Genomic DNA, 27877 nt, shown 5'->3' with positions numbered 1-27877 from the left:
TGGCAAGAAACCACACACACTGAAACCGCTTATCCCAAGCGGGGTCACGGCAAACCAGAGCCTAACCCGGCAACACAGGGCGTAAGGCTGGAGGGGGAGGGGACGCACCCGGGGGGGACACCACTCTGTCACAAGGCACCCCAAGCGGGGCTCAAACCGCAGACCCATCAGAAAGCAGGACCCGCCCAAACCCACTGCGCCACCGCACCCCCCCGGCAAGAAACTAATGAAAGTTAATCAGTTCTTCAGACAGAGATTGTGACAAGAATGATGGCAGTGTTTGGAACTGCTAATCTCAGTTCACTATCTATTCCCAATTAAAATATTACACGTTTATCTCCTGACATTTGTAGTGTTCTAATTAGAGATACGGCTGTGAAGTAATTTTTTTTCGTAAAAGTCAGCAGATGCACTCTATTCACCATTCAGGTAGTGGTGGAAAAAAATGAGTGGACCAAGAATAAATTTTTCTGTTTAGAGTGTTTTCAAAAATTTATTTCCCCCAATAAACATGTAAAATTCAACAGCTGAATCCAAAAAAATACAATGAACTTGATAGTAAACCAAATGTAACAGATTAAATATAAAAAGTATAAATATAAAATCATTTTTTACATTTGTATTAAAACGCACACATTGATTTATATTATGTGGAAGTATTTTAACATCTTTGCACATTGTCTTTACCAGTAAGACAAAAACACAAACTTAGGAAGAAGCTTACTCAGTTAAAAAGTACAATCATGACAATGTGAATTTATGATTGAGAAAACCTGCCTTCCGCTGCTGTTTAAAACGGATTGCAGGGCTACATTGAAATCCGGGAATAAAAGGCCTGAAAACAGTGATATGTACATAAATGTAAAAATACAACATCTGTAAACTGCCAGATACCAGCCTGGGGAAGGCACATAGTGTGAAGACTTGCGTCTTGTTCAATAAGACATTCATACTTACTCACTTCAGCATGAATTTTTTTTTTTTTTTTTTTTTTTTTTGGTTTTATTTTGATATTTTCACTGCTTTTGCTTTATGATCTCAAAACTAGTGCAAAAGTGGTGGTGCAAGATTCAAGTTAAATAGCCTTCAACCATTCATTCTCTATCAAGCATTTTACATGTTTACTCTACCTAAAATAAACTAACACCACAAAATACTTGGAAGCCATAGGCTTGGCTCATTGTCATGTTTTCATCCTTGCCCAGCACTCATAAACTGGTAAAATGGTTTGCCAGGGATCAGATTAGGACGACTCTGGGTACGACTTTTTGGTAACGCAACAGAGAAGCTGTGAGGATTCTTGTCGCTGTTTGTTTTTTATTACCAGGGTACATTTTCCAGTAAAGTCAGTAATACAGATTGCCGCTTTTCTACAGAATTTCGAGTAAAGCATTTAAATTGGGACTTTCTCTGAGTATTAAGGATATTGTGGAGGGCATTTATTTCTGTCTTCACAAGATGTCCTTTAGTAAGAAAGTTCTCTCCTAACCGTGTTTTCACATACAGTCTAAACACTTTGAAGACCTGGTACCTCTACATCTGGACTCAAGGATTTATATATAGCTATTTACAGGATACGCAGCTCTTTTGTTCGACCTTGGTTTTTACTGATTTAATTTAAATCATGACATGACTGTATGTCACTTCCCCTGATGTTTAAGGTGAAAATCTGTCATTATTTCAATGCTAACTTAGACCTTCCAGCCTGGACTCTGAATGATTGGGACAGACCACCGACGCATTCCACCAACAAACATCTCCTGAAATCTATCAAGAGCACCATTATTAGCCTTCAAAGCTCCCTCTAGAATCCCTGCTAGAATGTGTCCCCTCCCTCTCTGAGTCCCTGTGGTTCCATGTGCACTGCATAGCTGCTAGTTTTGCTGATGTCAGCAACCATAATGATGTGACCCTTTGAGCTTATCAGTCGGCTTGTGTTTTTGTATCAGCGTATTTTTCCTTATGACAGTCTGAGCTTTACCAGAGCAGCTCTGTTTTTCCCTTGTTAAACTGCAGAAGAGAGAACGAGGCTCCAGGACATCTGGTATATTCCCCTGGCCAGGACCCTCTGGCAGGAATCATCACACGAGTCCAGCTTCCAGGCACATTCTGTAGAACTGGCCTCGCTTTGAGATGAGATTGGCTGGTGAATCCATCTCTGCAATGTGGCCTTTGTCCATTACAATAACTCTGTGGAAGGGAGGGGGTAAACTGTAAAACTCCCAGTAATGCAGGAAAGAGCACCTTACATTGCAGGAAGAGTCTTTTTTTATGAGCACGTACTCCCATGGAACGGGAGCAGACCGAGTTGTGTCGTTTTACCTGGTATAGTCCATGATGGTGTTGAGCCGATGGGCAATGGTTAGAACGGTACAGTCCTCAAACTGGCTGCGGATTGTGGATTGGATGAGGTTGTCCGTTTCCAGGTCGACGGCCGCTGTGGCCTCATCCAGAACAAGTATCTTGGTTTTGCGGAGGAGAGCGCGAGCCAAGCACACCAGTTGACGCTGTCCCAAACTGCAAGACAGTATAGAGAGCAGCACACTGATTTACAGATGTACAAAGACTGATGAGAGACATCGCTGATGAACCACAAAACTAAGATATCCGACAAGACTTGTTATCTGTCTATGTGTACGTTATTGCTTTAGAATGTATACTGTAGATATTGCTTCGAATAAGAAGTTTGAGAAACGGATTGGTTCCTCCCTGGTTCTACCTAAGGTTCTCTCCTCCCTCTGAGCACTCATGGTTTAGTTTGTCTGGCAGTCCGGACACAAAGTTCTTAAGGTGGGCAAGCTCCAGAGCGGCCCAGATCTCCTCGTCCGAGTATGCGTCGAAGGGGTCCAGGTTCATACGCAGAGAGCCAGAGAATAGCACGGGGTCCTGAGGAATTCAAAATTCAAGATTCAAGATTCAAGAGTTTATTGTCATATGTACAGTAAACAGTCTGTTATACCATACAATGAAATTCTTACTCTGTGAATCCTCCCCACAGCTTATGACATAAGTTATAAAGACATAAGGAAAAAAAGACACAAGACATAAATTACAAATTTACAAAATAAAATAACTATTAGTGCATGACTGTGAATGAATAAGAAATAAATCACAGTACGGTACAAAAAACAAACGTTACTACACTTTTAAATTATCTTTATATTGCACAACTGATAGAAAATCCAATCAAAGCCATGATAAAATGGTTTATGTTCATGTAATATATATTCACAGAAATTTCCACAATTCATAAGAGGGTAGAGAGAGCATTTCTTTCACTCATTCAGAATTCTGTCCTGGTGCTACTTTGAGTAATAGGGGTTAAGATGATTTAGATGTTGTAATTTATGACTGTTTTTTGTGACATTCTTGCATATAACTGCAAGATGGATATTTATGCAGCTTAGGGTACCTGTGGGATGATGGTGATGCGAGACCTCAGATCATGAAGTCCTATTTCTGCAATGTTGATCCCATCAATGTAGATTTCACCTTTGGCAGCCTCCAAGATTCGAAAAATACCAAGGGCAAGGGAAGACTTTCCGGCTCCAGTTCTACCCACAATTCCAACCTGAAAAACAAATACAGAAATGAGTGAGATTCTCAGGTGTTCTGTGAATTTCTCCTTTAAAAAAATGTTACAAATGAACCTGTACCTTTTCTCTCTCTTCGACGCGCAATGAGATTCCTTTGAGCGCCCAATCCAAGCCCTTGCGGTACTGTAGTCCATAGTCATGGAATTCAATGGCCCCTGTTTGAGGCCAGGCGGCTGGGATGGCACTGTTCTCCACGGACCAAGGTGCCTACAAAGGAGCCGCAAGACAAGTCAAGGTATAAGCTATTTAGGATACAGTTAGTTAATATATGAGAAAGGTAAAGGTAATTTTTAGGTGCGTACCTCTTTGGGTGTTTCGGCATATTCCTTTACCCTTTCCACAGACACGATGTTGTTCTCCACATCAGTCCATGACCGTACGATCCAACTCAAAATTCCGGTCACCTACAAGATGTGGCTAAGTTAACGCTACGCTGCTTACATATCAAAGTTCACAAATAAGACTTCATTTCCAGATCATTAGACCGCAAAGTTAAAGCACGTTTTTAAAAGGTTTGTGTTTTTTGCTATTCTAACAGCAAAAATAATTGCTAGGAGAAAAGGAGTAAAGAAGCAGAAAGGTGTTAAAATTATACAAGTGAATTCTTTTACCTGGAGAGAATGAGACACAGCAAGACCCACAATGCCAGGGCTCAGAGTGTCTTTCCCCATTACAGAAAGGATAGCAGCAGCAAGAACCACACCGTTGCCAAGGAACTCAAGGTTCACAGCCAGCCACCTATGAAAATCACATGAATAGTGTATAATGAATATAATTTCATTGTCAGAGATTATGGTCCACATAATTGCCTGGGATATCCTATTGTCTTATGCTAAGACAATTACAGTTCACAAAATAAATTACCAGCTAGCTTTTCAACTGTTTACAGGATCATCTTAAGTCACAGAGTGACTGTATCTGACCTGGTCGCCACGAATCGGGGAAAGTAGGAGGTTTGGTTGTGGTCAACCTTAGAGTTTGCTTGCAGAATGAATCTGGACTGCTCTCCAAATGCCCTGATCACACTCGCTCCCTGCACCGTTTCGTTGAAATGAGTATAGATGGGCGATCGGCTCACGGACTCCAGTCGACGGAGCTGGCAGGATGTGGCCACGTAGAAACTCTGAAACAATATGCATGCACGTGTGGGTGGGGTATTCAGACTTGTAAAAATACAATGACTTTTGGAACTTTTCCCCTTTATTTCAGATTGCACATATGTGAGCTTGTGGATGAAATCTGATACAAAGTCAACACAAAGAGCAGGCAGTCAACCATTTCTTTCACCGCTGCTCTGCAGAAAGCTTCTTCAGACTCGTACCTGAACGAAAGCGTAGAGCAGTGCCAACGGCAGGATGATCACGGCTGCAAAAGGCGTTGCCAGCAGCACAATGATGCAGACTTCCAACAGCTTGAAAAGGTAGTTCAGCATCATCTTTAGCCCATCAGGAATCATGCAGTCAATGGCATCCACCTCCTTGGAAAAGCGGTTGAGGAGGTTGCCGCTTGGCGTGCACTCAAAGAAAGACATAGGAGAGCGCAGCACGTTGTTCAGGAGATCCAAGTGCAGGTGACGTGAGGCGATGATCCCTCCCACTGAGATAGCCACAGTGGTGCCGAAAATAGCCACGCCTGAAAAAAAGGAAATTCAAATTAAGCAGAGGGCTGGCGGTTAGGTATGAATTCCTCCGGAGAAGTAACTGCTTCCTTGCGCATCTCATGCAAAGCAGCCACTGACCCTGTGCAAAGCCAAGAGCCCCGTAAATGCCAAGCTTCATATCTGTGTCAATCTGTGTCCCGTTAACAATGGGATCATCCGCCCACATGCTGAGCCAGTAGTTGTAAGCCAGTGAGGCGGCCTGCTGGAAGGCATACAGGAAGATGATGGGCAGGATGAGCGCCAAGCCAATGGTCTTGAAATACTCCATGTACATCTCCAGCTTCACCTACAAGAGTTCAGAAAATGATATAGGTCAAAAAATGTAAAGGTACCAAAACCTGTGACGCTGTGAGATATGGAAAGAATGCTTTATTTGGAACCTACCCTGCCTGTGCGAGCCCTGTCCACCTCGGTCAGCTTTCCCACATCCTCTGGAACTTGGTCTTGTTCCACATCCGGTATTGGCTCCATAGTCTGTAGGCTCGTGTTTCCCATGTCACCACTGTGAGGGACAAAGGGATTTTCCAAACCTGATGGTGCTTCACGACTGGGCAAGCAGTGTCAGTGATGTGTAAATTTCATGTTTTTTTTGAGTGTAGGTTTTTGCCATCCTTATTGTCTCAGATTGCTGAAGCATAAAAAATTAATTGCCTAAAACAGTTCTTCCAAAGCAATGTAAATTGTTTAATAGTGTAATAAAAGCTTGTATGTTATTTGTTGTTATCGTTCATACCTAATGAGCTGTTCCTGGGAGAGGTCACGCGAGACAGGCATGAAGTCAGTCATGCTGAGCCGTGCAGACTTTCTAGTACCTGCCGTAAGGGCACATGTAGTCAGCTCTAGCCGTTGTCATTTTTGTCATTTCAAATCATCTATTCATTCTTTTTACTATGTCTTTTATATTAAGGCCTTCGGAAGTAATTGAAGTATTTTTTTTTAAATCTATTCAAATAATTTAATTACTTTTAGTTGCAAGATACATATAAAAGAAATATAAATCAACTGATAACGGAAAAGACTGAGCTAATTTTTCATAGACTGTTATTTTTAGCATTACGGACATTGTTAAAGCTAAGCGCTGATAAAGTAATAGGGAGAAATTACATGGCAAGAGTTATGCTGTAGCTTTCTGTCTTACGGAGAAATTACATGGCAAGAGTTATGCTGTAGCTTTCTGTCTTTTTACCTCTCTGGACGGAGGCTTCTTTGCGTTCTGTGCTGGCAAAGGCCCTTATGAAATCGGCAAAGGCACCGTGCCGACTCATCAGCTCAGAATAGGAGCCCATTTCTGTGATCTCTCCATCAACAAGGACAAGGATTAGGTCTGCCTGTGGTAGGAAGCTCATCCCATGCGTAACCAGGACACGTGTCTGCAAAGAAAATGCACATATTGTTATCATTAGTGGTGCTTAAAGATGCCATTAAGTTCTGAACCGGTGGCAGTAGGTATCATAATGGTTGAGCTGCCGTCTTTGCACCCGAAGCACCAAGGTTTAATGCCGTCTTTTGCTGCAGCACCCTTAAGCAAAGTATTTGCCGTACTTTGCTCCAGTAAAAAGAAAAAAAAACCCAGCTGTATAAATGGCACTGTGTGCAGCTGAATGTTGTAAGCTGCTGTGGAGAAAAACCTCAGCTAAATTAATAAATGTAATAAGACTGGTATAAATATTACTGTTGCGCTGGGCCTTACAAAAATAAAGCAGCAATCCACTTTTGGTGCAGCTTTCTCATAAAAATTAAAGTAGAAATGTGGTTAATAAAGTTTAGTTTAAAAAGTGGTTAGACCGCTGTCGGCTGCAGAGGAGTGCACAGATATAGTCTTTACGTAACACTGATTATGTGCAGCAAATTTTCAATGTGAACCATATAGTGATGGGACAGGAAACCTATTCATAATTCATTTTGTTTGTAATTCCACAGTCACAGCTGATTAAAACTTAACAGATACAGATCTCTTGTTTTATTTTCTGCTCAGATTCTGTAAAAAACCTTGGATAAAGATGTTAAAACTACTAAGATATTGTATTTTAACATTTTTATTAACACCAAGCTACAGTTCATTTAAACCTGATTTAAAATCACTGAAAATATAAACATGTTGCCTTCACAAACTCATGTTCAATGCAGATTGTTGACAATTCATCCCACAGACATGAACAAAATTTCTCATCTTATTTAGTCTCATCTAATCACAGTCACGAAGACCAGACACAAGTTGTAAACACTGTGTCACTGAGTTGAACAGAGTCAAATCCAAACTACTACCGTTTTTTACTGCCGTCTATGGGCACAGTAACTACGCAGGTCGAGCTGGCTCTAATAAAAGATTTTTAAAAAAAGATGGAAAAATTTATTAAAAATGTTAATATATTCAAAAATTCATACCATGATCATTGATAACACAAATTTAAACGTCTGGACACCAGCTGCAGTTATCCAGTAGCAAATGTTTCAGTAAAGTATTCACATATACCAGAAAACTACTGAACTATTCAACAACCAACAAGTGAAAGATAATAACAGATGATGATCATATATTTTTAGATCAGAAAATCAGATTTGCAGTTATTCCTGACACAAGTGTTTGATAGTCTTTTTCCATTGTCCCATCTTCCATCTATGCCATACTGGCAGCAAAGAGGCTTATGGTGCAGGAGAAAGGCATGCGTCCGTGCCTCTTACCTTGTCTCTTAGCATACCCTTAGGCCCGATGACTTTGTCAAAGATGTGCTGACCGACATGGGCGTCCACAGCAGACAGAGGGTCGTCCAGCAAGTATATGTCAGCATTCCTGTACACTGCACGTGCAAGGCTCACCCGCTGTTTTTGTCCACCGGACAGGTTCAAACCCTGGGGCAGCAAGTCAGGATAACAGTCTTTTTATTTTTAACAACTAAGGTCATCCAAAGTTTACCACTGGTTGAAGTGTAACTGGAGAAAAGGATTTTATCATCGGATGGCCAACCTTCTCTCCAATCTCAGTTGCATCTCCTGCAGGCAAGATCTCAAGATCAGGCAGCAGGGCGCAAGCCTCCAACACGCGCTGGTACCAGCTCAGTTTTTTTTCACGCCCAAACATAATATTATCTTGAAGAGCGGCATTCTGGATCCAAGCTTGCTGAGGGACATAGGCCACGGAGCCCTGTGGGTGTCAACAAGAGACCTCTGCATAAGCCTAACTCATCATCTGTTAGCATTTTAAGAGCAATCTTGGGTGAGCACACCTAAGATAAAATTGGTTTGAAATGTACATGGTTACTCCAGTTTTGTTTTTCATTAAGTACATCACACATGTGACATACCAGGGCATCTCAGGTTCGTGAGACATTGGTTGTTTTTACTTTCAAAATCTGCGTTTACAAAAATTCAAAGGAAATGGCTTGTCAGTCTCAATCAAAGAGAAACCAAAATTCTCAAGCATAAACGCAAACATCCCTGTCTTAGCAGCACACAGCTCTAAACCTTTATAATAACAATGAAAAAAAGAAAAATTGAACATAAAATAACGACCCGGATTACCGTGAGTTTGGGCGGGAAAATGGGTCTATTGTAAATAGTTGGATTGTGGGTAAGATGTAAATAAAGTGTTCAACCAGTGGGGGGATTTACGGGGAATATAAGGGGGCGACTGTGTTTGCCAGTGAGAAAAGGGAGAAAAAAACCTGGGGGTGCTAAGCAGTCTGGCTTGAGGTATAGGTCCTTGAGGAAAAGGGGTCCTCATACCGTGAGAATTACTTCCTCGTGTGCTGGTGTTCCAATAAGCTTTCGCAATGAACTCTGCCCGTCCGTCCTTCTTCACTCCATCCGAACCCAGAGTGCTGCCCGCCACAGTATTCTGTCTTTAGCTCTCCAGGTCTAATTCTATATACAGACTCTGACTGATTCAAATGGCTGCACCTGGTACCTGTTTCCTCAAAAGTCGCCTCCAGGCATGGGTGCCAATCTAGAACTGACATGGGTATGGCCAGGCTCCAGCCTGCCAATATACTGTATGCGAAAGGTAGCAGTCATCTGAGAGGGTGGTTTCTCTGAAACTCTGTACGCTAAGCATACACACCTTGACTGAAACCCTGCCACTCCGTTTTTCTGTTTCCCCCAGCACTGCGGACAGCAGAGAGGATTTTCCGCTGCCGACGTGACCCACCACTGCGACCAGAGAACCACGTGCAACTTGAAGGTTGATTCTGGAAGAGCACAAAAAAAGATACGCTTTGCACACAGCGTGTAAATCCTTAGCGTGCGTTCAGGAAACTGGGCATCTGGAACTGCAGACAGTGTCCTTTGACTAAAAGTAACCCTACCTACACCGTAAACCATCGTCCACTTGTCTTGCAAGAAACACTGAAACTTACTTCTTGAGACATGGTGGAGCTTCTGTAGACCAGCTGAAAGTTCCATTTTCTATAGTTACGTTGTCTGCATCTGGGAGGACAGAAGGACCAAGCTGTAATTAAAACTGGTTTTGATTTTTGATCTTGGGTATCATGTCTAAAATGTATTGGTTTGTAGCAGTCACATACACCACTGCAGTGACACTGGAAACTACACACATAAGCCAAACAAGGGTGGAATTCCCTTCTGATGAACTGTAAAATTACCGTCGGTCTGTAATTGCAAGATATCTAATTATCCTAGTTTTCCAAATGACTGTGTTGGAGTTTCAAGACTTGTCTCAAACAGCACTGACAGTTCAAGAGTTTTGCAAGTGGGCTTTTCTGTCTCAGGGCTTATATTGTATTTACAGTGTCAGAACTGCTTTACTTCAGCACATTAGTAAGAAAGGTATCGAAGGTGAACCCATTCCAAGTTTTATTGCATCTTTTCATACAATACAATGAAGTGCTATATAGTGTACTTTTCGTTATTTAACCCGTGATGGACTGGGCATCCCATCCAGGGGATACCTTAACTAGACTTGCTCCTTGTGTCTCGGGGATAGGCTCTGGACTGTTGCGACCATGGCTTGCACAAGCGGTTAACTAAAGTGAGTGAGTTATTTTACACGATGAATATATTATAGATTCTATGTTGCCGAGTTTTGCCCTGGGTTGCAATTTTTACACAATGTAGAGAGTCGTTCTAGATACGTAAGACCTCACGTCAGTGCTTACCAGGGCTGTAGGGGGATTTGTCAACACTGTCTGGCTTTAGTTCCTCTTGGCAAAGAAATTTTCCGAGGCGCTTCAATGAGACAACAGCCTGAAACAAAAGACGCCGATTAAAATTCACCATGTCAGTGATACTCAAGTCAACAATCAGCAGCTTTTTGTACCAAGTGTAACATAGTAGTAAAGGAATGTGGGCAAGAATTTTTACAAAAACTTAATAGAACATAAGAGCACTGAATGAACTATATGTAAAAGGGTTCTACTAGAGCTGCCAGAAACAAATGGTACAGCATTAACATATTTATAGAGATTATTTTGGACTGTCTGCTGCACCTGCATGGTTGTGCTAATTGCAAAGGGCAACTGGCTCAGCGGGGTCTTCAGTATGTTGATGAGGGCCATGGACACAAAGACCTTCTGTGCATCCAGGACATTTTTATCATCTATCAGCACGTAGACTCCAAACATTGCAAACGCAATCTGAAGGGAAATCAGAAATGCAAAGGATTAGGTTACTTTGGACACAAGAGTTTAGCCTTAATTTTGATCAGGAAGAGACGGATTTATACACACAAGAAATGATGAGGAGTTGAATGAAGCAACGGAAATGGAATAGAGGATCTGAGATTTCTTCAGGGCCTTAAGTTCTTTCTGTCTGTATCCCAAGACTTGCTCTAGGAAAGCCTTCTCCCAGGCGTAAAACTTGAGGATCTTGATTCCGTTCAGTATCTCATTCATGAGCTTTATGCGGCCATCCATGAACTTCATTTGGACCTCCTTGTAACGTAGGTGAAACACAGGGGATTTTACACGTTTAATCATTCGTGAGAACGCCTGCAATGGCAGTCAATCACCCTAGAAAGTTCGCCACTACTGCAGAGTATCTCTTAAACACTGAGCCATTTTAATGTGGGGAGATCAACAAGCGTGGGGAAAGCGGCTAATACATTTAAATGTGTAGTTTAATTTATGTTGTCACATCGCCAAATGTCTGTTGTTACTAGAAAAATAAGCGAAAATAGAACCTTTATAGCCGTTTTTCTGCGGTTGTTTTTCATAACAGTAACATTTGCGACTTCAAAGGATGAAACATGCAAATCCAACCCAAACACCCACGCTACTTTCTTTTGTTATCTAAACCAGCTGTGGACACTGACAGAATGACAGAATGCACAAGATGAAACGCAGCATTTACAGCCTGACTGTAATGGGGAGGGTGAAAAAAACGAATCCAAATACACATCTATGCCATCCAAATACTTGGCATAATACCTGCAGTTTGCTTCTTTTTTTGGCAATAAATCCATTCAGAGGAAAGATGAGAATGACTGTGGCAATGCCAGCAAGGGCAGATGGGCCCAAGTGCTAAAAAGGGTAATAAAAAACAGTGTTACTTAAACATAAAGCACATATATACTTTGTACATGTATCAAAGGAAACCATACTCATTTATCCGTTACATTATTTGTTTAAAAATGTTTTGCCAATAAGGATATTAATCATGTTTAAGTTAAGAGTCTTTAGGGTGGTAATCATTCCGAATCCCTCACATTTGGTGGATGCATTTCACTGCAGATGGCTAATAATATGTTTCGTGTTTGCGTTGTCAAGTTGACAGATCTGTGGGCACGTTGGGAATTCCGGTGAATCATACTGTGTCATTAAGCATGGATGCCCCACCTGCCACAGAAAGAAGAGGCACAGCGTGATCTCGATCGGAGCCAGCCACACCGCGTTGAAGTAAACGACAAAATCCATGAGCTTCTGCGTGTCGGCTGAGACGAGGTTCACTATCTCTCCGACAGTACAGGTCTTGCGTGCAGCACTGCTGATGATCAAGGACTGTGGGGCAAAACGGCACAAGTGAGACCAAAATTGTGCCTTTGCCTTAACAACTCAAGGTCTTTTGTTTGCTTTTCGCTTCTGCGTAACTCTGAAAGACATACCTTCCTGTATACCAGGCCCATCACTGCTGTTTTTACCCTCATCCCCACGGTGAAGCAGGTATACATGTACTGATGGTTGAAGAGGGACTGGAGACATGATAGCAGGAACATCAGAGATGCGTAGAAATAGCCCTTCCACAAGGGGGTGTCCTCATCCCGCATGAAACCCAGCAACAAACTGTGGAGGGGAACAAGGTGTCAGTGTCGGGGGGCAGCTGACCTGGTGCCCTGTCCTCGAACAGAACACGTATCGCAGCGGGGCAAATACGAAATTACATTATTCCTCAGGAGGCTGATAAAGAGCAGAATTAGCATTTTGATTACAGCTTTGCTCCTCGCTGGCTTGGCTGCGCTGATGATGCGGTGATTATTACCGAAGCTGCTGGTTATGTAGCCCACACACACACACCAACGCAGGTTATACAACGGTGTCCTTCTGGTGGCCTCGCACTTGGCTGGCGGATGGCTTATTGTGGCCTGTCTGTGCAGCCTCAGCATTTCCGGGATTTCAGGCCTCTTGTCCAAACTGACTCCTCTCTGGAGCACCGGACACCGTGGGCGACATTCTCCATCGAGTTCGTGCATCTCGTTGGCCGCAGACACGCCCTGTATTGCAATACAGCGCTACTCCTGTCCTGGTTGAGTCAACGAGCTTCTCTCTGCGCTTTTCCTTTTACCGGCACACTAGGGTTAGCAGCGGTTGGTACCGGTATTGTTTGGCCTGATGCACTTGGAGCAGCAGGTGTGCAGTGACGAAGGTGTGGCAGAGCGACACCTCACCTGAGGACTTGTGGGATGGAGAACATGAAGGCATCGTGGATTACGAGGCACAGAGTCCCGGTCAGAAAGTAGGGCCCGAAGTTGCGAGCCAGAGTCCTGAGCAGGCAGAAGCCGGAGCTCTGCTCCTTGTGGAGCTTCCTGAGGAGCTGGGCCTGATCTGCTAGTCGGGAGCCCAGGGCCACGCCTGCGCTCAGAGCCTTCTCCTGCCTGCCGCAAAACACAGCAGAAGGCATTTGCATCATGCATGGTCCTACGTAGCGTCTTCCCCTTTGAACCGTTAATGTGAAACAGAGTACGGAAAAAGCAATACGTTTCTCGCCCTTTTTTTCCTTGTCAATACATTTCTCGTAGTGAAACAGGCAGTTTCACCCATTTTATGTTTTGCTTTACCAGCTGTAAAAAGCATCATCTGACCTCTACCATGTGCGCAAAGTCCTGAACATTTAAAGTTGTAAGATTTAATGATGAAGCTTCAAAGCTGAAGCATATTAACAAGCTCCTAAAATGACCAGAACTGTCCTCACAAAGTGCCATTTGACAATGTCTTTCCCTTACCGTCCATAAAGAATATCTTACAACTGGAATTTTGGATATCTAAAGCATCAACAGGACCTTAACTGAAGGTCACTCAGCACTCTGACTTCTGCTCCCATAGGACACACAAGGTACTGTATATCTTTTAAACTAATTAATAGGAGAGGCTTCACGGTGACACAGCCGCCTCACAGCTCCTGGTCTTTTCAGGTGTAGGTTCCAATCTGACTCAGTCTGGGTTGAGTTTACAAGTTCTCCCCTCTCCTTTCCTGGTTTCCTCCAACAGTTCAGAGACATGGGGTGAATTTGCAAAATCGCCCATAGTGTGTGTATGGATGAGTGAGTATGTGGCTGTCCTCTGACGGGCTGGAGAAATGTACCCCGTGATTCCAGGACAGGCTCTGGACTGCCGTGACCCCGACCGGGACAAGAGGCTCCCAAAAGGGAGTGAGCGAGCAATGCAAAGAATGTGTAGGTTGTTTACAGCAAGATTGGGTGTGAATCTTACAGTTGGATCCTGTTGCACTCCGCTGTCCACTCCTGCTCTAAATCAGAGATAATCTTCTGTGACGTGTCTTCCTCCCTTAGAGACCAGAGATCTTCAGCTTGGAGGGGTTTGCGATATCCCTTCACCACAAGCCTGGGGGGTCACGCACACAGCAAACAGACTAATCAGAGCTGTACATATATTTTCACCAAGTTGTTCCACCTCTCTCGATAATGGGAATTTTTCTTAGAAAACTTACAATTTCTAAATATGCTGCTTAGGGCTGAAACGCATTACATTTCAGCACAAGGATATCTTCTTAATAATTACATGTATAAAAAAATTCCTACCCGCTGAACCACCAAAAGAGGATCTTTGACAAGAAGGAAGCATCTTGAATGGGGCAGGGGTTCTGTAAAGACAAAAACGCAGGTTTCAGAAGCCATCCCAGCACGCTGGTGGTATGGTACCACATGTGCAATTCAGGAAGACACAGGGCAGGACGACATAAATGAAAATTTGTTCTCTGTTTAAGCTTTTAATGCAGTTTTGTGCACATACTATTTACTGCTTGTAGAATAACTGAACATGATGATAAGGCTGCCTTGTGAGGAGCAGTTAGACGTGTAAATAGCAGCCGACGCTGGCCACCCCGGGCAGAGAGTAAACATCAGCAGATGGGGAGAGGAGGCTCTGAGGTCAGAGCCGTGCGGAAATGTGTCGTCACCGAGGCACGCTGCACACAGCGGCGGTTTGTGTTCACCCGCTCGCCCCCTCGCCGGAGCTCGTTCTGGGCTGGGGTGAGTAAGTCTGCCCAGTATGCGGAGGAACACCACGGCTGGAGGCGGCGGCTGCTGGGTGTGTCACCAGCGGAGCGTCTCCCTGCCTGTCCACGGCCCGGAGCGCTTGGAACCGTCCGCAGCCAGCCACCGTCAATGGTCCCCGTGGCTTGCCCTCCCGATAAACTCTTGTCTCGCGTGTTGTTTTCTTCAGATGCTGTTATTTCAGTAAATATTTGTGTGGGATCATGTGTTTTTGTCCTATTGTGCTTTTATTGGGGCTGGAAACCCGCGGGGACTTTTTTCTCTTCTTGTAGCGCTGTTCTAAATGCGATGGAAAACGCGCAGGTTGCCGAGAAACCTGGAGCGGACGAGAGAAGCGACCACGGCACGGTCCATCTCCAGCGGCAGCGTGAGCAGAACTGCGAACGAGACGAGCCAAACCCTCCTCCCACACTAACACGCTCAGGTTCTTCTTACAGCTCTCAGAAGAAACCAGAGGAAGAGTGGGCAGCAGACACGGCAGTGCCAGACAGGATAGACATCGACTAAAAGCGTAGTTGGGCTAAAAATGCACATGACTAATATAACATAAACCGGATCTTGAGGATCTTCATTTTTCCCTCAGCAGAACCAAATAAAATGTGTATTTTTGGGTATCCTTGAGAAACGCTTTAATCGTGCAGCTTACATAATCAGAGGAGCGTTTCGAAGACTATCAACAAGTGGCCCGAGTCTCAGAATCGGAGTTTGTCTTGAGTAAAGTGGACGGGTGAGTACGTACCTTGGTATGGCCAGTTTTACCGGTGCTTGGGGGCTGGTCGGAGAAGCAGCAGAGAAAGAGCTGGGCCAACTGCAGTGCGAAATAGGAGAAAAAGGCCAGGTATCGCACTGCATCTGTAGCAAAGCCCTGTACAAATGAAAGTAGCATGTTAGAGGTGATCTTTTTCAGTTGCACACATTTACTTCCAGAACATACCAACAGTATACGTGAACAAAGGTAACCACGCACACATTGTCCGAAACTGCTTGTCCCAAGCAGGGTCGCAGCGAACCGGAGCTTAACTAGGCAGCGCAGGGTGCAAGGCTGGAGGGGGAGGGGACACACCCAGGACAGAACGCCAGTCCATTGCAAGGCCCCCCTAGCAGGACTTGAACCTCAGATCCACGGGAGAGCGGGACTGGGTCAAACCCGCTGCGCCACTGCACCCCCCTCGAAGGTAACCACACAATTTGTAATTACTGCACCATGCCAATTGCAAATAGCTGTACTGTTATGATCATTATTATTACTGGCATTGTTTTCAATGCTGTAATACTTTACATACTTGCCCCATACTTTGTGGTGCTTACCTTTCATAAGCTTTACAACTTTACAGTAAAATGTTCTATAAGTTTACCAGTAGCATTTCTTTGTGTTTGTATTTTTTTTACTTACAATAGTATTTACTATAGCACTATTTTTACTATAGTACTATAGTTTCTTAATGTAAGAGACAATCTTTACTAAAGTATACATTTTAAAGCGGTTTGCAATGACACCTGGACGTATGGATAAAAAAATGCATTTTTCTTGATGTTTCAGTATCATTATTCCATAGTTACATCACAACATAAATGTGCTCTTACAGGTAAAATACTGCGCTAGTGTTCAGTTTGCCATCAAAGTCACTTGCTGGAAACCTAGTGCTGATGTCATCGCAGAGAGGGGAAACTTTGGATAAATTTAAACTGCACTGTAAGGGATTACCCATAATCCTGCAGTACATTTCGTAACCACAGCCGCCACATATTTCCTGTAATAATGTACTGATGGTTTCATTTCCACTGCTGGATCAGAAGTGAGACACCAAATCTCTGGCAAAACCTCCCATTGGAATCTATGATGATTAACCTAAGTTACAGAACATTGGTGGAAGACATGTAGCCTTTGAAACACTGTGGCACCTGGGGATGTTGGACCTTCAACAGCCTTGATCATGTCTTCAGTGGGGACCTATGTAAAATCATATATTATTAAACAGCAGAGCTAATGAGCATATTGTAGGAATTACAGCTCCATAAAGCTTATTTTTAACAGTGAAATAATGGTAAATGGTGAAGTCTGTAGTGGTTTAGAATTCATAAATGAATTCCACATAAGGCTTTGGTGGTTAGTAATATATAAATGAATTCCAAATGCCGGAATAATAAAATTCCCCAGTCACGCTAAGACGCTTATCTCTAAGTAGAGGGTTTAGGGCTTAGAAACCAAAGTGTCCTGAAAGTGAAAGGAATCCATGGAGCTATATTCCTTCCCCAGCATGTTATTTATGCATGAAGCCTGGTGTTCATATATTGTTCCAAACATGAGTATTTGGGGTTTTGGAAGACTGTGTTTACGTACGTCTTTATGTACGCTGCTGGATGCTCAGTGCCAAAACTTTCAAACTTGAGATGTGTAGTAAACAGGCTCTCCCTGGCCGTTGCGGCATCAAATGTAGGGGAGGAGGAGGGCTGTTGGACGGCCTAGGGCTTGGAAAGGGGATCGAGTGCAACCTCGCTTCAGCCACAGACAAAAACAGGGTCAGATGGGCAGTAAATATAATATAGGTCAGACCAACATGTTGAAAGAAGTGTGTCTGCAAGTTTGAGCTCAACCCAGCAGCATCCCAGACAACCACACACTGACCTCAGTGAAGCCAAGTACAGGACCTGCACAATATCAGAATGCTATCTGGAAGCACTGATATCTAGGGAGGTTTCGTTTAAAATAGCCGTGTAAAAGTACTGCAAGACCCAGCATCAGAGGTTTAAAGCGATTGTATTTGTGTGTAGCTCGGTTGAAGATTTTTTTTTGTTTAAATTATTATTTTGAGGAATTTGTTTGAAGGTCCTGCGAGCATCTCTCGTTTAATCGCCAAGGTCATAAGCGGGAGAGATACTGATGAAGGGCAAAAATGTATGCATTCTGGTATATTGCTGCTCGCAGTCTTGATCACATTGTTGGAAATGTAAAAAAATAATATTTTTTCTTTAATAAAAGTAGTAAAACTGATAAGTACAGGAAGTCATTGTGTGGGCTGCAGTGATCACGTTACTTCATTACATGATTATCTAGAAGACCCGTGAGATGAAGTTTAGATCTAAATTTAAACAAAATTGCGCTGTCCGTGGAGAAACAATTATGTGCCAGATGTTGCCTCGTTGCTCTGACTTATCAAAGTGATGGTAAAGTAGTGGCTTTTGGTCTGATCTGTGCAAGCCGCGTCTAGCCGTACCGTGCCCGCTACGCCCTCCGCTATCCATCAACCCGCCAAGCATCTTAGGGACACAATACCGGAGGTTAGAGTGGTATAAATATCCGTGGACTTTTATAGAAATGCAAACACGTGAGCGTGCACGTCCACGTCCATGCAATCTTTGAACGCTCGCCTTTCCGAGTCAGACGTTGAATACCTCGTCTGCGGAAAGCTTCGCGACGCAATGGAGGAGCGCGAATGAGAAGCGCGAGGGCATCCATCACAGCTGGGTTCGTCCGCAGACTGTAAATAGCTGCCGCTATCTGCTGCGGATTTGCCACCAGCGATGCGAGGCCCTACGCTGCAGCCACGCAATCCGAGCCCCAAAACAACCGAGGCATTGTGCCGTCTGCCTCCGGGCTTCATGGAGTTAACTGGTGCGATGGCCAGATTAGAGAGTACAGCAGACAGATAAACAGGGAAATAACATAAAACGAGGTAACATTAGAATTATGAAGTCTGAGAAAAAGAAAGAGTCTGTGTTTACGCTTTATTTGGGTTATGTAATGGCAGAGTCAAAGGAAAAGAGCACATCTGGGGACGGTTTTATGCTGAATTCGTGTGGAAAAAATGATAAGACTTATCAATAATGTGGTGGTGACCGAATTACCGCTTCAGTGACTGGACTCACAAAAACTGTGCTAAACTGCAATATTAACACTGTACTCACTTTTGAGAAGTGTTGCCATGATTTTTTTTTTCCTCTGAATGTTCAGATTTGATACAGGTACAGCTGTGTGACAAGCGCCTATGGGCTCATATAAAATTAACCCAATCAATTTTTCCCAGTGTAACTCAGGTGTATTGGGGAAAGACAAATATTTCAGATGAACCGGGGAATATAAATTGCTTATAGTGAGTGCACTATGCTGGTCAGCTATTTTGATGAATGAATGATTGAAAGAAGTATCTGCTATTACACCATTGTCTATTTACTATTATATGTTACCTTGGATAAAGGTGCCAGCTAAATACTAGTTAGCAGTATTCCGTATTTCCTGGTGTTTTTTTTTCTTTTTTTGCATCACGTGGTCCAGGCAGTATTTCAGTGTGTGAGTACCTAATGTCAGTGTTCGTGCAGGAGCTCTCGGGTGCGTGCAGAGCAGCAGAGACGCCAGAACGGGGCCCATCTCAGCATCATTTCTCTCACCTCATCTATGGCCAGCTGGATCTTGGCCCTCAAGGGCACCAGGGAACACACCACTGCAAGGAGCCAGAAGAGGAACAGGAAGACAGATGAGCGGCAACCCCTTATCCTCTCCAGCTGGATAATGCACACGGCCAGAACCTGGAAGCAGAGACCTCCAGTGAACAGACGCTCCGGATGATAGAGAGCAGGACAGAAATCTCTTGCAGACTCCAGTTTAGATCCCTGCACGTTCTGAGTGGAACACCCAACCCTTCACTGACTCCTTCGGTACTTTTATTAAAGAGACTCTACATTTCAGTTGTCACAAAGTATTGCATTGTCGAACCAAAATACTGCGTGATTCAAGTTTGTCTGCCAGAGCTCGATCAGACAGACAGTAAATGGTTCCTGCAGTGGTTTTACTGAGCAGACATTACTCATTGAAACAATGTTGATTTAGAGGAAAACAAGAATATGTTGCTTCATACCCGTGAGATTGAATGCCTGACCATAAGTGCAGCTGGTACCCCTGCACGCCTTCCCGATAACATTCTTGTGCAACGCTTTTGATAACATTTTCTGTGTTTTGCACCCTTTTTCGTACAAGTGAGTGGTGTCGGTGTCAAAGTCGGTTAATTAAGAACCTATACTTCTGAACAGTACACGTCTCAGCAAGGGCCAAGCTCGAATGAGTACTCAAAGTGCTTCAACAATTACTGTATAGTTTACATGAAGTGTAAGTCAATAAACAAGTGATGTACAGTGGTCACGACAGTTATTCTCTATACAGAAACTGCAACACTTTATTGAGGAAGAAAACTAAAGTAAAAACAGTTTTACTAGCAATATTACTACTAGTGGTTGTATATTTCATGATGAAATAAAAGCCTTATGAATCAGCTGATGTTTTAATTTACAGAACAGTCTAGTGTGTGTGTATATATATATATATTACATATATAGAGGTGGGGTGGGTTTGGCCTGTGCCTGCCCTCTGGTGAGTGTGGGGTTCAAGTCCGGCTTGGGGTGCCTTGTGACGGACTCGCATCCCCCTCCAGTCTTGCACCCTGCATTAGGTTCCAGCCCCCCACGACCCCGCCTGGGACAAGCAGCTTCAGTCAATGTGTGTGTGTGTGTATATGCTACTTTATAGCATTTACTATACATGAATAATTGATTTTCGTTGGGTGCAAGTGGGCAAGAAAAGCCCCCTCCCTCCTAAATGTAGTGGGTGGAAGTCAGTACATTACTTCACCCCAAACACAATGTGTCCCTTGTAATTACATGGGAAGTTTTTGGTGTTTTAGAGTAAATAGCCTCTTGCGTCACGAATTGTTGGTTACGGTGGATGTTGGACACATACCTCATGGCAGGAAAGACAGTGACCGCGATCTGAGGGATTCGGATACTTGTGTACAAATTCCAATACATTGAGCAGATTGGAAGAAGCCCAGCAACACTGGTTTATCACGCCAGCGGAGAAGTAAGGTGACAGTGGCAAGTGTTCGTCTTCCTTATGTAAGGCACTAAACTGTTGCAAGGAGGAAGGTTTCACAAAGACAAGGATGCTCTGTTGAGGGGCGTTTACGATAGCATGCAAAATCTTTTGAATTGCAAGACGGCTTTGGCGCTTCTGGAAAAGATCGGGATCGTTTAAAGAGCACCTTGGCCCAAAGAAGTGTCTCTTTGTATATGGGACTTGCTGGTGTTTTTCTTGCCTAAGCAGTATCTGATATTGACTTTAGCGTCTGAGGAGACCGCAAGCTGACCCAGAGTCTGCCTCCGAGACAGATCGTCTGCACAGGAGGCCTGCTTGACCTTTCCGTCCCTGACACAGCCCCCGCCGTAAATCTCTTTATGACTCCTCAACAGAGAAAACACAACGTTGTTTCATCCGCACCACCCACAGAACCTGTGCCTCTATATTATGCAGCCCTCCAGCATGGGGTTAAAGACAACTTTCACACAGGTCAGACAGAGCTCCTCTTCCGACAAACAGGGGCAGTAAACTTTTGGTAGTAACCTTGGGTGTTGTACGCAGTAACCCTAGTTATGTCATGCTCTTTACATGACGACGTGACTTAAATGTATGATATTCTCAATTCTATGGTACATTTTTCCATTTCAAATTCAGATGCAGTTTTTCTCCTGAATCATTTCAGTGGCTCAATGTAAAAATGCACAAACTGAAATTTGGGGAAGTGTCTGCCGTAGATCAAGTTTTAGAAAATCTGTCGGCCAATCAGATGTTTTGTAAAATGCACACAAGTCTGAGTAGGCAAATTGCCTGTCTTGAGCACATTTCGCCGGAGTTCATTGAGCTTGAGCATTTACTAGTTAATTTTAGACTGAGTGAAGACAAAGCTGGTTACCACAGTCAGGCTGCGAATGATGGGGCTGAGTAGGAACACTAAATGGTGATGGATGTCCTGGTTTCTCTCCAGCAGAATATAGAAGAACTCCACAAAACCAAAGGATGTCAGGAAGAATCCCAGGAGCTGTGTGAGGGTAGAGACAAGTGTCAGGGGGCTGAGCAAATACCCACTTGGCTTCAGATTTAATATTGTTGAATCTATGTAGATTCACCTTCATTCTTAAGGTTGTTTCAACTGATTAATTTTCAATACTTGCACTGGCAATATTATTCCCTCGATAAGTATTATAAAGCTCTTTTAACCCAGAGTGGATTTCATATGTACACTATCCATTTGCTAGTTAAAACACTGAACATACTCCAAAACTCCGTTTACTTTGTGTTTATGGTGCTCTATTCCCTTACACTTGAATGTTGGGACCGTGATTGTGAACACTTGTTGCTGCAATTGAACGCTTCGTGATTGAGCACAAGTGTGACGAATTTACGGATAATTTGACTGTGGTCCGGCTCACCATTTTGGCATTGCAGAGACAGGAGACGCGGATGTGTCCACGGTCATGGCAGTAGAGATAAAGGCAATAGAATGGTGCGCACACCCAGAGGTAGACACATGGAACCCACACCAGGATTGTGTTCTGGAAACACTGGGTCAGGTCTGGATTAGGAGTGTACCATGTCCGGTTCCAGTCCTACAAGAATCATACACACAAAAAAAGACAGATATGTACATAGAATTTATTACAACACTCAACAATGTTGATGAAATACATCTTTCTTGTATGTGAGCTGTAAACATTTGTGTGTTTAAAAAATGAGTAATATAAAACCTCCGGCTTGTGAATCTGGACAGCGCAGCTCCGAGTTCATATTTGCAAGGATTATTCTGAAGACATATTTATTCTCATGAACACCTTTAACATTTTATCAGACAATATCAGCATGGGTCACAGAACAGGTTGCACTGTACCGTTAAACAAAGTGCTTGAGAAATGTGTCCTATGGACCTCACGTTCTATTTACTCTGAGAAACTGTGACTAACCAACAAGATCTATGTGTCCTTGTAATCGTTTCGAGACTCAAAGAGCTGAGTCAGGATTGGAAAATTCCTGACCAGCTCAGGCTGTTTGAGAAAAAGAGCCATTGGGAGGATCAGCTGAACACATTAGGTGCATTGTGAGGTTGGGGGGAATTCTGAAAATATCGCAACACTTTGTGTTAGTGACTGAGAAGTTTGTATGCAAAGGGAGGATCCTGACCATGAGATTGCATTAAGATTGCACAAAGTGTGTGTCAGGCAGAACCTAATTACCCCAGAACACAGAAAGCCCCCACTTGTTGTCCTTCACCTTCTCAGCAGGTTAGTTTATATCAGCAGATTATTGGCTTCCAGCACGAATGCAAGGCATAATGGGCATTCAGGCCCTGTGCTGACTGGCCAAGAAGTGGTTAAGGTAAGGATGCCGCAAACACCTAGATAGACGGAAAGTGCCCCAAATTCACCTGAGCTGTGCACCAATTACTGAAATCGCTCACGCCACATGGCTGGAAGCCCAAACCACCATCTCTGGTCTGTCGGAGGCTAGTGAGGTCTGGCAGTGATGCTAATGGCACAGGTTGCTGCGGTGTCACCGGTCACGCCACCCGTCACCGCTAAACAAAACTTTGGTTTAACCAGTTTAGACAAGCCCCTATTCTTCTGCCAAAATGGAATGGACCATTCCACTCTTGTTTACTGTGTCACATTGTTTGCTAAGTGCGTATTTGATAAGAACTTCAGTTGCTCTCGCTACCTTTTTGGGTTACACAGTTCAGCGCTGCATGGCAGCGTGCCAGCACCGTGGTTCAACAGCAAAACATTAGGTCGTATGGAAGAAATCCAGGTTAGTCCAGAATAGTCCATGTTTTTGAAATTGCAGGACTACAGGGTCACGGTTACGGCTGCCGCAACTGGTCTGAAAACAGGAGCAGCCCGTTACGCTTGGCAGTCCCGCCGAGCCAAGTGACATGCAGAGGCTGACCACGAGGCACAATTATTTTGAAGGGAAGAGGTTTTCATTGTCTTGCTTTGCTCAGCTATTTGCCTGTGGTGAGTCTCAATAAGGCCAGCATTTCAAGACAATCCTTTGTTAGTCCAGTTAACCCAATTGTAGAGCAGTCGGAGTGCAGCTCGACCACAGGTTAAACTCTGCAGCCGAAATTGCTTCGGCACTTTCTCCGAAACTTAGAACCTTCATTTTGGCCGGACGTTTTCTGTGAAATCCTTCACTGAACATACTTGAATTTAATCAGCACCCTAGGGAATAAAGTGCGAAGCTGATGTGTCATCAGAGACACATGCAGCGACTGTTTCGCTAAGATCTATTTTCATTTTGGTCTTTAGGTCTGGTAGCTTTTGTACTACTTGCCTAAAGTGAATATAGAGCCTTATAAACCCTCAATAGAACAAAGATGAGCTGCGTGGCTGACAATGCATCCTAGAGTAAAAATTGAGCATTATTTTTAGATGAAAAGTTCAAAGTTGGTATCCCTTCAGGGCAATTTAAAATGATATATTGTTTCTGCAATGCTACGTACTGTCAAAAGCACGATAATTTTCTGGACTCTTCCACTAATAGTCAATATTTTCAAACTTTTAACAATTTAGCACGAAACAAAAGGTTGTAACTAACATAGCTCTTGACGATGAATTTGCAGCGGAGCCAATGCTCACCTTTTTGGGACCTCAAACTTCAGCCACTCTAAGAATGTTCGGCGCCTTTTTTTTTTGCTGTGCTTTATGCGTTTTGCTGAACTGGAGCTGAAAGCTGACGTGAACAATTTGGTGTTGCCATTTTACCGAACCACTCAAAGCAAATGACACTACTGGCTCACAGAAAAGATAAAGGTAGACAGACAGAGCTAGAAATGCTGTAGCACATGTTTACAGATATCTGGCTGAGTTTCAGGCGCGAGTTCAAAGAGTCTATAAGAGGCCTTCCACATCACTCAGCTGTGACCACCATGACCCCATAGGTGAGCCTGTAAGGTCCCTGGAGTCTAAACACAGTGGTCTGATGTAAGAGAGGGCAATGATCACCAGCTGGCTGACGGGCATGGCACTTGGTCACTTGACCTCGGAGTTAATCTCGCAACCTGAGTCACTGCCAAACAAACCTCGCGCTGATCTGCAGGGGTTTTGGTTGCTTACTTTCAGTTTTTATTGCTGTATTGAATGTTTTGTTGTCCTTCACCTTCTCAGCAGGTTGGTTTATATCAGCTTTCAAGCCAAAATGATTTTCTAAGCCATGGACACTGGAGCTGGAGTGAACATTACATCTACTTGCTTCCAGTTGGAATGGAGAATGCCTGTAAACCAGTTTAGCAGCAAACGCTTACTCTTGCGGTCTTGCTGTGGTTAGCCATTAGGTTGAGAGGTTTCAGTCGGCGGCCAACGGTGTGACAGAGCTAGTTGTGCTTTGAATCAGAGCCATGCTAAGTTTCAGTAAGAAGCTGCCCTGAGCTCATTTTGTCGTGAACCATACATTTCTGATAAAGTTCTTTGGATACTCTACGCAAGTGGTGGTTGCGATGCCAGCAGAGTGAGATGAACGCAGAACTGCGAACAATTACAGCCATAGAAAATTACAACACAGAATGGTTCCTGTCCCTGAGCCTCTTTCCAAGCTAATGAGCAGGACCTCAAATTGGTCCCCAAAAATAACTCCAAAACACCGCGCAGCATCATTTAACACTGTAATTGAAATGGATGCTGGAAGGCTGCTCACGATTACAGTAAGATCTGCCTGTCTTGTTAGCACCAGAAAGTCTGTGATCCCTTGCCAGACCGAGGAGAAATGAATAGAGATGTGTGTCTAGACTGAAATCTTCCAGGAAGGAGCCGTGCATTTGCCTCGAAACAAGGACACCTCTTCAGACTGATACTCAGAATGCTGGGCTGGGGAGGGGAGAGCTATCCCTGCTGTAGTGATGCACGAAGGAGCCTTTTACCATCATTTTCAAACGCAAGTATAGAATGTAGATGTTTGTGTTGGCACAGTGAGTACAGGGCTTACCGACATCTTGCACTTGTTCTTCTGTGTTGCTCATGCTGTGTATGAGTCCCATTTGCCAGCTATATATGAAATACTAACTGTGTTACCTTCAGTTCACCTCAGGATTTTACTGCTGAATAAGTACATTAACAATGAAGCTTGTTTTCAATGAATCGAAATGGTGATAAAAGTAGCAAGCGTTTCTGCTTTAAATGCTGAAGATGTCATATTTACATTTACATTTACATTTATTTAGCAGATGCTTCTCTCCAAAGCGACTTCCAATGAACTCTATGTAGAGTTATGAGCCCACACACCTTATTCACCGTGGTGACTTACACTGTTAGATACACTGCTTACACTGGGTCACTCAGTCATACATCAGTGTAACACACACACTCTGTGTCACTCACACATATTTATGCTGTTTGTTGTGTTAGCGGATCTGTGTGTGTACCACTGCACCTTTTCACACACACGACCCAACCAGTGTAACTGAAGTGAAAACACGTCACAGATGTTTTGTATTTTGGGGAAAAAGAAAAATTCTTTAATGGCTTTTCAGTAAAGCAGGTGTCCTGACTTGGTAGGGTCCTTGCGTGAGTCACTCATTTGGTTCCCTGTCATTAAGCACTTAAAACATGTATGGTTTCACATGGTTAACAGTGACTGGAAATTCTCTGCATTTCTGAGAAAATCTGAGTTAAGTCGGGTCACTTGGAATGAAGTTCTGCTGCACAAACACAGATGAGTATTTCTAGTGGATTATTGCTAGGGATGTCGTAATGACGGAGTGCCGGGACTTTTCAGTAATCACAGTAAAACCAGTAACTCACAAAAACACAATTCAATGGCATTTCTTGCATCCCATTGAATTGTGATGAAAACGCTGACATGCGTTTCACAGATGAAGCTGAATTAATAGAAATAAAACCGACGCGCAATTACAAAAAACTCACGGACAATGTATATCGCGTTATGCTTTAGACGCGATGCACAGCGAAGAAAATGATTTATTTCTACAAATAATGCTTTGGTAGCACATAGTTTGCTGTAGTTTCACTGCAAACTTGTGGAGTCTTACATATGGTCCACTTTGTCTCTGTGGTTTTGTTTATAGAAGCAGACCTGAGATACTCACCCACAGAGGGTCCAGGCCGCTGAGACTGCAGAAGGCATCCATCCACACTCTGGTCCTTTTCTTCCGCAGCCTCACGTCTCGCCGTAATATCCGAGCTGTCGAGGCAGAGCGGCGCAGCGCTGTGCGGTCTTTCGACGGGTGTCTCTTCCCTGTGAGTCAGACTCTCCTGTCTCTTGGGCCGAGCGTGCACCCTGTGGTCTATATGCCTTGCTCGCACCTTGCCTCACGGAGCGCTCCTGGGTGTCTGAGTGCCACTCGCTCTGGCAGCCTGCTTATGAATGCCTGCCTGCCAGCTTGTCTCCCCTTTTTAGGTGGGTGGAAAGATTTCCAGGCTCACTCTCTCTCGCTCTCGCTCTGCTTTCTCCCACGTGTGCTAAAATTTGGTGAAAACACCACAGTGAATCCCCTGAAGATGATGACAACCCACCCCACCTAAAAGCCAGAGTCCTCCTTTCGGAAGTCACCCCAGCACGACTTGCTAAGCTTGTCGCGTCTGTGATTTGAGCGAATATTTGGGCTCGAAAGCATTTGTACTCTGTAAGTAAATAGATCAGGACAAGTGCTTTGTTTACAGAAGTTAACTGTCCTAGTGCTTTAAAGAGTTTCAAGGAAGCATACACTAGTTTTATGCTTCTTCAGGATCACTGCATTTACAATATTACGGAAGAATTTAACACGAAATTTTTCTGCTGACTGTAGAACTATTCCTGTTATGTTTTTTGAGTTTTTGCTAGTGAAATTATGTCTTCTATTATTCTGAATTTCACAACTGTTCCACCATGGTAAGGGTGGACCTCCTCCAGTATGTCCCCCGGACTGTGTCTTGCCCTCCGTGTCATATGGCTTCATGCAGAACGCTTCAAAGATGAAATGTCAGGTGTTAGACCGAACAAACGCATTACGCTCCCAGATGACAGCTCAGAAACAATAAATAAAACTGTTCCGGCACATTACCATTATTTATTTAAATTATCATTTGCAAAGCTTGCGGAGACCAATAAAAACATTTGTGGGTCATCTTGTGTTC

The 27877-nt window shown here is 43.7% G+C and overlaps 1 protein-coding gene across 1 annotated transcript; it reads right to left on the bottom strand.

The window, feature by feature from the left end:
* Positions 1 to 603: 603 nt before the first annotated feature.
* LOC108927021 (multidrug resistance-associated protein 1-like) lies at positions 604 to 27254 on the bottom strand. Its single transcript, XM_018740049.2, has 31 exons — positions 26851 to 27254; positions 22190 to 22366; positions 21673 to 21798; positions 19322 to 19459; positions 15675 to 15800; positions 14462 to 14523; positions 14133 to 14264; positions 13091 to 13297; positions 12311 to 12488; positions 12045 to 12206; positions 11637 to 11729; positions 10938 to 11141; positions 10698 to 10844; positions 10368 to 10455; positions 9609 to 9678; positions 9314 to 9440; positions 8222 to 8398; positions 7939 to 8106; positions 6443 to 6626; positions 5990 to 6068; positions 5641 to 5758; positions 5335 to 5542; positions 4918 to 5228; positions 4520 to 4719; positions 4208 to 4334; positions 3899 to 4000; positions 3657 to 3803; positions 3413 to 3571; positions 2720 to 2886; positions 2323 to 2517; positions 604 to 2190 (listed from the first exon to the last, which is right to left on the bottom strand). The coding sequence occupies exons 1-31, from the start codon at positions 26890 to 26892 to the stop codon at positions 2082 to 2084; spliced, it is 4530 nt and encodes a 1509-aa protein (XP_018595565.1). The 5' UTR covers positions 26893 to 27254; the 3' UTR covers positions 604 to 2081.
* Positions 27255 to 27877: the final 623 nt, after the last annotated feature.

This window comes from Scleropages formosus, chromosome 20 (genome assembly GCF_900964775.1).
Source record: "Scleropages formosus chromosome 20, fSclFor1.1, whole genome shotgun sequence".
Taxonomy (NCBI): domain Eukaryota; kingdom Metazoa; phylum Chordata; class Actinopteri; order Osteoglossiformes; family Osteoglossidae; genus Scleropages; species Scleropages formosus.
This window is presented reverse-complemented; position numbering and strand designations above follow the sequence as displayed.